Source organism: Typopeltis vanoorti, chromosome 9, assembly GCF_054136105.1.
Source record: "Typopeltis vanoorti isolate ZY-2024b chromosome 9, IOZ_Tvanoo_1.0, whole genome shotgun sequence".
Classification (NCBI taxonomy): domain Eukaryota; kingdom Metazoa; phylum Arthropoda; class Arachnida; order Uropygi; family Thelyphonidae; genus Typopeltis; species Typopeltis vanoorti.
This window is the reverse complement of record NC_143557.1, coordinates 85,527,201-85,541,855: the sequence shown is the minus strand read 5'-3', so window position 1 is coordinate 85,541,855 and position 14,655 is coordinate 85,527,201. Positions and strand designations below refer to the sequence as shown.

Genomic DNA, 14,655 nt, shown 5'->3' with positions numbered 1-14,655 from the left:
TTACAGGTTACAATGTCCTCCAGGGATAAAGTATTTTCTGGAATAAGTTGTCTGTATTTTTTATCATAGAGTTTGACATTGTAAGTAAAAAGGTTTGATGAGTTTAGCTACGAACTTTGATAATGGTGCTGTTCTTGTAGGAGACTATAGGCCGTATCGGGTAACAGTCTTTGTGGGATTTGATGTTCCCAAACATATGCGGAATGCGTGTGGTGTGGGGTGTTGTTTCTTATTGTGATTTTGTCTATCTTGTTTTGATTTTTTAAGGTGTGTAGAGTATTGTTGATTTGTTTTATGAGGTCGGGGGTGGGATCAATTTGAATTTTTTGGTAGGCGTGTTGGTTGTTTAAGACGGCCATTATTCTGTTGTGGTAATCGATTTGGTTGATTACTACTGTATCCCCTTTGTCTGCTTTTGTGATCATTATATTCGGGTTTGTTTTTAAAGATAATAGGGCTTTTGTAAGTTGGGAGTAATATTGGGTTTCACTATTATTTTGCTATTTATGATGTTTATTTTCTGGAATATTGTGTCTCTGTTTGGTTCATTTTCAAGTTTTGCTTGGACTTCGATAATGATGTCTTTGCTCGGTATGTATTTTGGGGATACAGTGTTAACTCCTTTGTCCAGGATGGTGATTTCGTCAGGTGTGAGATTATGATGTAATAGATTTATGATGGAATTGTCTTGTGTGGGTTGCTAGGCAGTAATAACCGAAGGGTTGGAAGCTGCACGTATTGGGTGTCTGTTAGAGCATTCCATTTTTTTTTGCGTGTATGGCTTCTGTTAATTGTGTATATTCGTTGATGTGTGTTTGGGTACTTTCTGAGTAAACTGCCCATTCCATTGGGATCAATAAAGTTTTCAATCTACGTTTTGTATTGCGAATGTATGAATATTTTTCCTTTTAATTCTGTCATGTATGGCCTGTTTGATGAGTGCACGTGATGCCCAGTAGCAAATTTTTAAGGAATATTACGTGTATTTTAGGATGGTTCTCTAGTATGTTTCTTTTGTAAAATTTATACATTCATCGAAAGCATGACAAGAGCCCATGACATAGCCTTCCGTTGGTGTATGCGCTAAAAGGTCTTATTTTAAGGCATTTATTGTGATGGAAGGGGACAAAAGAGGGGGGTTGTTTTTTGAGTAGAGAGCCAATGGATGAAGGGTTGTATGGTTACAAAACACAAGTAAATAAAGGTATTATTTCTGGGAAAATTCCCATGTTACTCCTCTTAAAATTTTAAATACATTGGCTTTATACTCAAAAATTTTTTAGGGCATTATAAGTGTATTTCAGATTTAAATATATGCAGACTAAAAGAGGAAGAAATTTTGCACATACCTTGTTTGGATGTAGGGATGTCTTTGTTCTCCATACTTCTGCTGTTAGGCCGATAAAGGGGGGGTAGGATAGGAAATATGGGGGGGTTGTTTGAGGCAAAGTGGGAAGATTAAATTAGAAAACCCAGGTTTTTTTAAAAAATAATATATATACACACATATATATATTATTACATTTAAGGGCGTTTCTTTGGGAAAAGGAAGGGATTTATGGGAAACAGGGCTGGGGAGAGAGTTAACGGGGTGCTAGCCGTTTCGATCATGTATCGTCAACAGAACATTTCAAGAAAAAGTGTAGGGCTATGTCATATCGGCTTGGTGTATCTGCCTTAGAGAGACTTTTGTTTTCGCTTATTGGTCTAGTCGTGACCTAATTTATATGTTGTGGAGCTTCCTCTAATGTCGTGCAAGTGTATCTTGGTATATCTGCCTCTAAGGCAGATACACCAAGCCAACATGACATAGCCCTACACTTTTCCCGAAATGTTCCGATGACAATACACGATTGAAACGGCTCCTATCATACCCCACCCCCTTTTATCGGCCTAACAGCAGAAATATAGAGAACGAAGACATCCCAACATCCAAACAAGGTATGTGCAAAATTTCTTCCTCTTTTAGTCTGCATATATTTACCTCTAAAATACACTTATAATCCACTAAAAAATTCTTGACTATAAAACCAATGTATTTAAAATAAGGGAATACTCCTAAATAAAACAGGCTAAAGTAGCGTATTAATAAGTTTTTTAAGAGGAGTAACATGGGAATTTTCCCAGAAATAATACCTATATTTACTTGTGTTTTGTAACCATACAACCCTTCATCCATTGGCTTTTTACTCAAAAAAACAACCCGTTTCGTATTGTGAATGTATATTCATACATTCACAATACGAAATGTAGACTGAAAACTTTATTGACCCCAATGGAATGGGCAGTTTTCTCAGAAAGTACCCAAACACACACATCAATGACTACACGCAATTAACAGAAGCCCGATACGCAAAAAAAATGGAATGCCCTAACAGGCACCCAATACATGCAGCTTCCAACCCTTTGGTTATTACCCCCTCGCGACCCTCACAAGACAACTCCATCATAATCTCACACCCAACGAAATCACCATCCTCAACAAAGGACTTAACTTCACTGTATCCCCAAAATACATACCGAGCAAAAACATCATTATTGAAGTCCAAGCAAAACTTGAAAATGACCCAAACAGAGACACAATATTCCAGAAAATAAACAACATCATAAATAGTAAAATAATAGTGAAATCCAACATTACTCTCAACTTACAAAAAGCCCTATTATCTTTAAAAACGAACCCAAATATAATGATCACAAAAGCAGAACAAAGAGGAAACAGTAGTCATCATCAACCAAACCGATTACCACAACAAAATAGCAGCTGCCTTAAATGACCAACACGCCTACCAAAAAATCCAAAATGATCCCATCCCCAACCTCATAAAACAAATCAATAACACCCTACATGCCTTAAAAAATCAAAACAGGATAGAGAAAACCACAATGAAAAACACAACGCCACGCACCCCCATATGTTCGGGAACATCAAAACCTACAAAGACGGTTACCTGATACAGCCTATAGTCCGCTACAAAAACACTACCAGAGCACCATTATCAAAGTTCGTAGCTAAACTCATCAAACATTTACATACAATGTCAAACTCTATGATAAAAAAATACGGACAACTTATTCCAGAAAATACTTTATCCCAGGAAGACATCCTCACCTCGTTGGATGCAACTTCATTATACACTAATGTGGACGTCCCCAGAACATTAGAACATCGTACACACACACTACTTACAGAGGACCACACTCTGCATGCACGCACGCACGCACAAAATTAACACCCAATGACATCATAAACTTGATCAAACTCATAATATCAGCTAACTTCTTTAAGTTCAACAACATATATGTCCAAGTTTTCGGTCTCTCTGTGGACCAAAACATTAATGGACAACTAGTGGAATTATTCCTGGCATACATAGAAGCACTCCTACTCCCCTTCCCCAGCATCGACTTTTATGGCAGATATGTGGGCAACATTCTATGCATTGGTGAATCCACACACATCACCACCTTACAAACATCCCTTAACAATTACAGCAATAGACTAAAATTCACCATGGAAATGAAAAGAACAAATCCATCAATTTCTTAAACCTGACATTAATCAAAACTAACAACAAAATAGTCACAAAAATATACCACAAACCCACACATCAGAAACTACCTCCATTTCAGTTCATACCATCCATATTCAGTTAAAAAATCGGTCATCCTATCACAATTCATAAATGCTTACAAATTCTCAACTAACCGTAATTATCTCAATACAGTATTAAAGAATTTAAAAATCGCAACTATCCAAACAACTAATAAATTACGCATACAGAACAGCAAAAACCCATCAAAACAACCTTACAACCAAAACAGACTTCCCAACACACAAGCTTATCAAACTGTCATGCATACAAAACACGCACAAAGCCTACAAATACATTTCAAACACACTGATTATAAGCTAGTATTCACCACGAACCAACAATTAGCAACACTTCTAAAACCCACTAAATCTCTCACACACAAAGAAATGTTAGAACACCACAATGTAGTCTAGAAATTTCCTTGCCAAAAAGACTGATATTTCCTACACAAGTTCTACCATCAGGTCTTTATGGGCTAGACTACAAGAACACTTCCTTGACTGTAACATCCCTATTCCAGAACATTTAAACACAAAAAAATGCAACATCAAAAAGAAAAATAAAATAGAGTACAGGGAAGACAGAAATAGCACTTCACTCCCTTGAACAGAAACATGCCCTGCAAATTGACAAGGCCATAATAATAGACAAACAAAACAATGAAACAATAGAATACCGGAAACAATAGACATAAAATGTGATGAAACCTCAATCAACGTTCACCGACCCTACCTAATTTCCAAGTGTTGGAAGCTCCACAACATAAAAATTAGGTCACGACTCTGACCAATAAGCGAAAACAAAAGTCCCTCTAAGGCAGATACATCAAGCCAACATGACATAGCCCTACACTTTCCTGAAATTTTCCGATGACGATACACGATTGAAACAGCTCGCACCCCGTTAACGCTCTCTCCCGGCCCTATTTCCCATAAATCCCTTTCTTTTCCCAAAGAAGTGTCCTTAAATATAATAATATATATATACGTATATATATATATTATTTTTTAATAAAACTGGTTTTTAATAATTCCTGGTTTTCTAATTTAATCTTCCCACCTTGCCTCAAACACCCCCCCCCCTTTTATTGGCCTAACAGCAGAAGTATGGAGAACGAAGATATCCCAACATCCGAACAAGGTATGTGCAAAATTTCTTCCTCTTTTAGTCTGCATGTATTTACCTCTAAAATACACTTATAATGCTCTAAAAATTCTTGAGTATAAAGCCAATGTATTTAAAATAAGGGGACACTCCTAAACAGAAACGGGCTAAAATAGTCGTATTAATAATAGTTTTTAAGAATAGTAACATGGGAATTTTCCCACTAATAATACCTTTAAATACAAATCCTTGCTATATTCCCAAGATTTATCACTTATTTGTTTTAAAGTGAAAACTTGACCTGATAATTTTTATTTGGTCTGAATCAAGCTTGTTCTTCACCAAACTTCCCTTCCACAATTTTTCTAAGCTATTTCTCAAGTATACTTACATAAATCTTACCAGGTACACTCAGTAAGGAAATACCTCTATAATTCTCGCATTCAGCTTTATTCCTCTTTTTATAGATGGGAACTATGAGAGCTCTGCTACAGTCATCTGGAATTCGATTCTCTGACCTGGTCAAATTTCAACTACTCCAGCCACATTTCTACATTTCAAGTTTTTGATGACGTTTTCTACTTCAAAGTGTAGATATGTATCCCTGACTGTATTCCTTTTGGGAGTTTTTATATGAAGACTGCTTTTTCATTAGCAGTCTTTCAAAGTAATTACTCCAGACATCTAGAATATCTTTATCTTCAGTTTTCATGACACCTTTATCGTCTCTGATTCTTTTTATAATGTTTTAACCCCACCTCAAAGATTTTTCAATAGCCTCCAGAATATTTTGTCACTTTCCTGATATTTATTTTCTATGTTCTTATCAAAGCCTTCCCATGCCTTTTTGTTTTAGCTAGTTTTACATAGTGCTTTGCTTTCTTACATTTTTCCCTGTATTCTTCAAGAGCACAAACTGTGACTTACTTTTCAGAAATTTTCAATATGCTTTATTTTCCTCAACTGCCTCTTTAACTTCCTGAGTCCATGGAGTTCTGATTTTTTTATCCTTACACACCTCACTACATGCCTCTCTGGCTGATTCAGTGTTTTTTTTTTTTTTTTTTTTTTTTTTTTCAGGGTTTGCCATTGAATCTCCAAGGTTTGGTTCCTGTTTTCCAACTCTTTCATTTTTTGTTCCATGAAGTTTATGTATATGAGTATATGTTTCACCTCTAAAAGCTGCTCAACTTTGATTCGTTTTAAAACTTTCCTACGCACTCTTCTTTTCAGTATGAAATTCAGTTTTATCCTGCTCAAATCTAAATGGTGATCACTTTGTATTTCAAATCCTCTGTATGCTGTTGTGTCCTGAAACTGGGAAATCATTGCTGTCAACTATAACATAGTCATTGAGACTTTTCTTATTTCTTGCATCTTCTCTCTATGTGAATTTGTGCACATTTGGAACATTGTGTTAGCAATAACTAATCCATGTCCTGAATAGAAATTCAGCAGGCATTTACTGTTATTATTAGCTTTGTGCTTTTCTCCATATTTTCCCAAACATTTCTATATGTATGGTAATCATTTCCTACTCTGCTGTTTAGGTATCCAACAAGGACCAAGTTTTCCTTTTTTATTAAGCTAACTATCTTCTCTAATGCCTCAAAAATTCTTTCATTTCTTTCTTGGTAGAACCTTCTGTGGGACCATAAGCACAAATGTCTGTTTGTCCTGTTCTCCATTCTGATATTTGTCCACATCACTCTACTTGATGTTGCCTGCCATTCAAGAAGATTATCCTCATATTTAGTATTGAATACTATAGCTGCTCCCTCTTTTCCCTGATTGTTATTGTCTGAATATAACATTTTGTATTCATTGCTTAGAAAGATCTTGCCTGTTTTTGTCTTCTTTGTTTCACTCACATCTGTTATGTCAATCTAGTACTTAATCAGTTTTTTTGATATTTCCATTTTGTTTTCGATTCTTCTTACATTGATTGTACCAATCTTGAACTCTGCTGATGTTGAGTTGGAATGTGTTCCAGGATTTGGTCCAGTAACTGACTTTGTTCTGTTTGACTTGGTTCCCAGATGAAAACAACAGGCTCCTTGTTTAACCGGGCACCACCCCTATCTGGCATGAAATTCTGTCATGTACCATCATTTTACATTGTATTTTAACCCAGTAAGAATACAGTTTGGTCAGCTAAATCCCAAATTGCCAGACCATCCTCGTTTGTTCTGCATCCGGGTAGATACCTGTTAGGATGCATCACAAGAAGGTGAGGATTGGACATTAGGTCAGAAATTCAGTCAGTTCTCCACATTCCTTAAAAGCTTATGTGGAGGTCTCCTCCCAGTTATACAGCTTTGACCCTTAAGCATCTCTAATCAGAAAGTGAGTAACATCAATGTAACATACTTTTTTTTGTTCATAAAAATAGAAAAACTCATTTCTAAAACTGAAGTGTGTCAATCCATATAATGGTCTTTTGCAAAGAAAGAAAACAAAAGTTCATATTTACTTCAATAAATGTTATTTGAAGATATTGTTATTTCTAAACCTAAAGCATAATGATTTTCAGTACTAGCATTTGAAAATAGCACAAGATTAATATTGTCTCATGACACAAGAGACACATTCTGAAATGTGCTTCTTGACATATCTCAGAGTGAATTAAAAATTTTCATGCATATGAAATTCATTTTTATCTTTAGGGAACAGACACAATAACTAAATTGTGCAGCAAAAAGTTTGGATATTGAAGCCAATGAAGGAAATTCCAAGTAACATAGTATACTTTTTGTCAAGTGACACAAAGGTCACTCTATTACAGTTATTCTACCAATAGCTCTACAATTGTCATTAAGGGATTAACGACAGGTAGTTAATTACATGATAAAAGTCAGAATGCTGCTCCTGTTTTCATTCATGAAAAATCCTAAGGTGGGCTGAGTATTTTATCCGCTTGGGCCATTTGGAAGGTTAAAGAACTTTGGTTCTATTCTTCTCATTTTAAAGAAACACCACTGATCTTACACCTTAGGAATATCCTGCATTCACTACTACAATTGCTTAATGGCATAAGGAGATTTTTTTTTATTATTATTTGGATGATAAAGTAAGTGAGCAATGCTATCTTTATTTTTGTAAAAAATAGTTTCATCTTTGCTCTCCTAGTTTCCATAGATTATGTATCCACTAATATTTTGCTTAAAAAACTGTACTCATAATTATTTATTAACAAAATTTTTAAATATAATGCAAAATGTAATACAGTAATCCCTCAGTTACTGACTGCAACTAGAAATCAAGTTGTAATTCTTACATAGTCATTACACATTAAACCTGTTCAAAGGTGTGTTATTTGAAGGTCAAGTAATTGAGAGATCACTATAGTTTTTTCTTATCCAGCTGTATTATATCTATACAAAGAGAAGTCGAAAGAATTTTCAATAAGAAGCTTTAAGTATTGAGGTGATTTCTGAGGCGTCTCTGTAATTGACTGAAACATAGCTTTTAGTTTTTTATGTACTGCTGTGGAGAGAATTTGTGAAATCATGTCGTTAGAGATTATCCGGCTTTGAAACAGAAGACTAAAGCTGTAAGCTTAATAGTCAGGAAGAATGAAAGGAGTTTAAGTATATTTTATTGATTCCATATTGCAATCAGAATGTAGGTTTGATTTGATAAATATGTAATGTGTTTTATAATATGGATTTCAGGTATTGCAAGTGCCTTAGATATTGGTTTTTCTAACTGGAGCTTTGAATTTATCACAGTTTCTTTGTAAGTCAATTTCTTGAATTATTTTACTTAGTGTTTACCTCATCATATTCTGATTTTTTTCTTTAATGAATATTAAATTTATTTTATTGAAAATATGAAATGAAATTATAAAACATGCATTAAAACCATAAATAGAACTTTTTGAAAAGATTTTAAGTGCAACCAGTAATCGTAACTTTTTTTATTTTGGCTACATCACTTAGAATGGCTTTCTCATATTCATGAATAGTCAACATATCAGTGTCATGGAAATTGAGAATAATAAATTTTCTTCTTCGAAGTGTATGCTGAATATGATCAGGCCATGATTGAAAATGATGGGGAGTTGAATAATGTTCTTTTTTTATAAGAGTAATTTAATATTTTGTGCTATTGTGTTAAACAGTAACTTATGTTAATACACATTTGCAGAGTTCCTAACATACACAGACAAGACCACCTCCAACAACTGTTGTGTGGTTGGAGGTGAATTGTGGCCTCCTGATATGTTGCCCCTCCCCCCAACCAAACATCACTCACGTGGGGTGATGACCTCTCTGAATCCTGGGTGCTATGGCACATGCTATGCAACCATACAGGGCATATACCCAGTTATTTTGATAGTTAAATGACTTTTTATTGGTGAAAAACTTCTCATCTATGAAGAAGATATCTCTCTGTCTGTTGTTTGTGTATCACAGGAGAAGTGCCTTTGATTTTATCACCCTCTGCTGCATAAGTTGTAATGTGTGTTAGGAAGTGTCCAATAGACAATGATAGCCCCCCCCCCCCAGATCATCACTTAGTACATGTGACATCATTCTTTGTGTCACTTTCTGAGTTCTCAACTGCAGCACAGGCATGCCTTCACCTCCCTCCCTCCCCCCTCACACACACAGCACCACTAACAGAAAGGGTCTCATGTAATTCTGTGGGCAAGGCGTAGAGGTGTGCAGAAGACATATGGCAAGACTGCAAATGAAATTAGTAGTTGTGAACTGTCTGAATGATATAGAAAATCTCAAGTGCAATTCAAACTGATTTCATTTTTTACACACACAAATTTACATCTTCGTTTGCTGTTGAAATTTACATAACATAAATCATTTGCTTTCTGTACCCACTGACTACATTATAAACAAGTATTACCACACATTTTCCGCAACTGAAAACTTGAATTTGAAAGAGGATGGTAGGACAGATGTATTTATTTACTGTGTTTGGCATTACAATAAAAGTTTGTTTTGCTTTCGTGTATGCAGAAAGTTTCTGTGTAAGCAAAGGTATTTTAGAGACCGACGGTTGTCTCTAATTATGCTAATTGTCACTAAATATAGTGCATAAACTGTAAAGGTCTCTATACTGATACTGTATTTAGTGACAATAAAATACTTGTTTTTCTTGCACCTGTAGTATGGTGTCTATTGAATATGATGTTTTTCACTATATAGGGATATGTTCATTCCAGTCTTTGGGAAAAAATAGACATCATCAATTTCCTGATATGTATTCTCAAGGTGATTATCCAGGCTACTGTGACAGCACCGCATAACTCAGTTTATATTATTACTAATCTCCTAAGCAGTGGTTCCCAAACTTTTACGGTTTACGGCACCTTTCGTGTATCGGGATTTTTCCACGACGCCCAAAATCAGAAGATAGGTTTACCTAACAGTTGCAGTGCACAGTTGATGCAGTTAGGTTGGTTAAATTTTTTAAAAAATGAAACACATATTTTAAAAAATTCAAAACAATTTATGTAAAAAGTATTAAATAAGTACATATTTTGAATGATCAAATCATTGAATAAATAAATTGTAATTGGTGGGACAGGTAGCCTGTTGTTCACTGCACATCTCAAATCTTGGAATCAAACTTGTATGCTGTCCATTAGATGTCCTTCCTCTCATTGCATTAATACATCAATGGTCTGATTCTAAAACCGTGTGGGCTAAGTGTCATTTCAGTGAAAATATTGGAATATTTTGCGGCGTCCCAGAGCACTGCAGTGCACAGTTTGGGAACCACACTGTCCTATCCACAATTTTCTTCCAAATTAGTGTGTTACTTATGAGCAATTCAGTATTGTTGTATCTAACATTTCATTCTTCAAAGACATTTCTGATTGAATCAATCCACCTAGACCTTGGGCTTCCTCTTTTTCTTACCTATTAACATCAAACGCCTGTTTTGCTAACCTTTCATCTCCCATTCTGTTTAAGTAACCATACCACCTTAGATTAGCCCTTCTCACACATTCTTGAATGTAACCAGTGATCAATTTCCTAATATCTTCATTTTTAATATGATTCTGTCATTCTGTTCACTCCCCAATTTTTTTAAGAACACTCATATCTGTGATCTCTAATCTTTGATGAAGTGCTTTATTTCTAACCGTGCTCTCAGATCCATAACTTAAACTATTTTGAACACTGTTGTATATTGCTAGTTTAGTGTTTTAACTAATTTCTCTTTTATTCTATATAAATTTTTCACCTGGCTCTCCATTATACTATCTTTTGCTTATTCTGTTGTCTATTTCTAGATTTAACTTGCCATCTTTACTTAAAAGTGTGCCTAAATAGCTGAAGATGGCAAGTTAATGCACTGTTGCATTTTCAATTTCATTCTATTGAAAATGCAGCTAAAATTTTCAATATTCCTGCTAATTTTCATAGTTTTGGTCTTTTTATTGCTGATTTTCTTGCCCAACTAAAATGAATGACATTTTAGTTAGAGAATCCTGGAGATGCTTGCATTGGATTTATTTCTGTGTACAATTAGCATCTGCATAAAGCAAATCTTCATCACTCAATTTGATATCTTCAATTCTAATAGGTTTGATGCCACTTTATTTCATAATGCAATCCATATAGATCATGAATTAGAGTGGAGATAATGCACGTCCTTGTCTTACATCAAACCATCTTTCTGTATTTCCATCAATTCTAACTGCTGACTTACAACTTAAATATAAACTATATATTGCCATGTATAATGTTCTATGTATGCATACAAACTGTAGTGTTTTGAAAAGCTTTCCCTGGGCACTTTGTCGTATGCATTTTCCAGATCTACAAAACTTAACTACAGATCCTTGTTATATTCTAAAGAATTCTCAACTATTTGTTGTAATATGAAATTCTGATTCTGACAAACTGTATTTGGCCTGAATCCTATTTTTTTCCCAGTTTCTCTTCCACAATTTTTCTCAACCTCTTTTCAAGTATGCTTGCATCAATCTTACCTAGAACACAGAATAGAGAAATTCCTCTGTAATTCTCACATTCAGACTTTTTTAAAGATTGGAACTACGAGGGCTCTACTCCAATTATTTTGAATATGACCTTCTGACCAGGCCCTCTGAATTAAGCAGTGCACTACTGCAAAACTTTTATACTGGCATATTTGAGTTTCTGCGAATATCACATACTTCAGCTGATTTTCCACATTATCAAGTTTTTAACTGCTTTTTCTACCTCAAGTATTGAAATGTACTTCTGTTTGCATTTTCTTGAAAATTCTCTACTATGATTCTGTCACTTCTTGTATCATTTAATAGTCTTTCAAAGTAATTACTCGAGATATGTAGGATATCCTTATCTTTAGGGATAAGGATATTCCAGATGTTTGGAGAGATGTCTTTTTAATATCCTCCAGAACATTTTACCACCTTCCTGATATTTATCTTCTATATTCTACCGATCTTTTTTACTGATTTTTTTTACACACATAGCTTTGCTGTCTTACATTCTTTTCTGTATTCTTTTAGGGCATCTGCTGCAGACTTACTTGCTAGGAACTCTCAGTATTTGTTTCTTTCTTTTCCAGGACTGCTTCTTAACTTCTTGTGTCTACCATGATCTCATTTTTCTATCCTTTAGACTACATGCCTTCCTAGCTGAATCAATCAATGTTTTCTTCATAGTTTGCCACTGAGACTCCAGTATTTGGTTCTTGTTTTCGAACTGTTTTATTCTTTCTTCAATGATGTTTATGTAGTTGAGGCTGCAGTTTACCTGTAAAAACTGCTCAACTTTAATTCTTTTTAAAACTTTTTTTACACGTTGTTCTTTTCAATGTGACATTCAGTTTTATCCACTTAAAGCTAAGTGATGGTCACTTCCAATTTCAAATCCACTGTACACTCTTGTATCCTGAATTAGCATGAAGAAATTTGAAATCACTATCAACAATAACATAATCAATGAGGCTTTTTTTTTTTTATTATTTATTCTGTCTTCTCTCCATGTGAACTTTGGCACATTTTTATGTTGGGACATGGTGTTAGTAATGACTAGGCCATATTCTGAACAAAAATCCTGCAGATACTTAACTTTTTTTCCAAAGTTTCCTGAAACATTTCTATATATTGGGATTCACTTTCTACTCTGCTGTTTAGATCTCCAATAAGTACCATTTTTTTCCATTTTATACTTAGATACTGCTAATTGTATACAATCTATCTACCTATCTATAACACATATTGCTAGTGGTTTTGCCTGAGCAGTTGAATATGGATACATAATACTGTGCATATGCATTACTTTTAAACAATGAAAAGCAACTTGCTTTTTTGTAATATCAGTTTGTTGACTGACATTTGTTTCAATTAGTATGTTTGTGGGCAGAATTTAGAACAGCTATAAAAGCTGTTCTAAATGAATAGTTCTACGTGAATAGACAACGTTTGGTTCTCTCTTCCATAAGTTAGAAAGACTTAGAAAAAGCATTTGTGCATGCTTTTCTTGGATTTAAGTAATTTGGAGAAAATAGCCTTTCTTCTTGATTTTAAAGAATGGAATTTGGATGATGTGGAATGTTTATTCTTAAATGTGTGTGAATCTGTGAGAGAAACTGGTTTCACCTGAACTCTAACATTGAATTAATATAGTTTATCTAGGTAAAAATGGATGTTTCTGAAACATATCGGTATGAAACAGCATAAATGAAGGTGCATGTACTTTTTGTAGCTCTCTTATCAGTAGTCCAGAAATTTTTTGTATATTTTGGTTTTCTTGTAAATTATAAAGTTATAAAAATGATTTACAAATGTAACACATTTATTTTAAAATATTCTTAATATACAACAGTGTAGAACATTCAACTGCATACAAAATCATGTTAAGACGTCGAAATGTGTCGTAGCAGTATTAGCATGTGAGGGGTATAAAAGCTTGGTTTGTTGTACTCACTTTCACAGTGCATAATTATCACTTCATTTGTAAACTTGTGTCACCTACTACCCATTATTTTGTTAAAAATGGCAGAGCAACAACCAAAGTGTAATTTAACGACTTTGGAATTGCTCTCTGGAGATAGGAAATGTTCGAAATTGTCTTCATACCATGGGTTTATATGCTCAAAGACCAATGGTCTGCATTCCACTTACTGCAAATCATAAAAGAGCCTGAAGAATTTGGGCATAGGAACACCGCAATTGGACAAATGAGGATTGGGCTTGTGTACTTTTTAGTGATGAGTCCAGGTTCAGTCTGCAACCAGATAATTGGTGCATCTTGATATGGCGTTAAAGTGGAACAAGAAATAATCCACAGTTTATTCAATAAAGACTCCAACATCAAGGTGGGATTTTGATGGTATGGGCTGGAATAAGTATAGGTGGCCATACTGATCTCTATTTTATCAGAAATGGTTCCTTAACAGCCCAAAGGCATCACGATCAGATTTTGGAACTTATAGTTTGTGAATATGCTGCTGCAATTGGCCAAGAATTCATTTTTATAGATGACAACGCTCATCCACACTGTGCAAATTTGGTACAAGAGTAGTTTGAGTAAGAAGGTATTGAACGAATGGACTGGCCTGCTTGTTCACCGGATTGTAATCCAATCGAACATGCCTGGGATGCTTTAAGTAGGTGCGTTTCTGCTTGACTGGTGCCACCACGATTGCTTCAAGAGCTCGAAATTGCTCTCATAGAAGAGTGGGGAAATATCCCACAAGAACTGTTTGATCATCTTATCTGGTCCTTGCAATCAGGATGTACCGCTGTTTTGGCTGTTAATGGAGACCATACGTCCTACTAAAAATTATTTCACACTAAAATGTATAATTTGTTAAATTTGTAATAAATATTGATTATTTTAACAATATCTCATCAATTACACTCTATCCATAAGTAAGAAATATTTATTCATGTATAAAGTACCCAATAGTTATAATTATTTGCAGAAATATATAATTATCCAATAGAAACTTAAATATCCCCTAATTT

General features: G+C 34.6%; 1 protein-coding gene across 7 annotated transcripts in view; it reads left to right on the top strand.

The window, feature by feature from the left end:
- LOC150103218 (solute carrier family 35 member H1) overlaps positions 1–14,655 on the top strand; it is a 261,818-nt gene that overhangs the window by 111,964 nt on the left and 135,199 nt on the right. For all 7 annotated transcript variants that reach the window (XR_016548789.1, XR_016548790.1, XM_090397758.1 and 4 more), the window contains exon 4: positions 8,375–8,438. Coding sequence is in view for 5 of the 7 variants with exons in the window: in XM_090397758.1 (XP_090253884.1) it covers positions 8,375–8,438 (64 nt within the window). In the remaining 2 variants the exon portion in view is untranslated. The remainder of the gene's footprint in view (positions 1–8,374; positions 8,439–14,655) is intronic.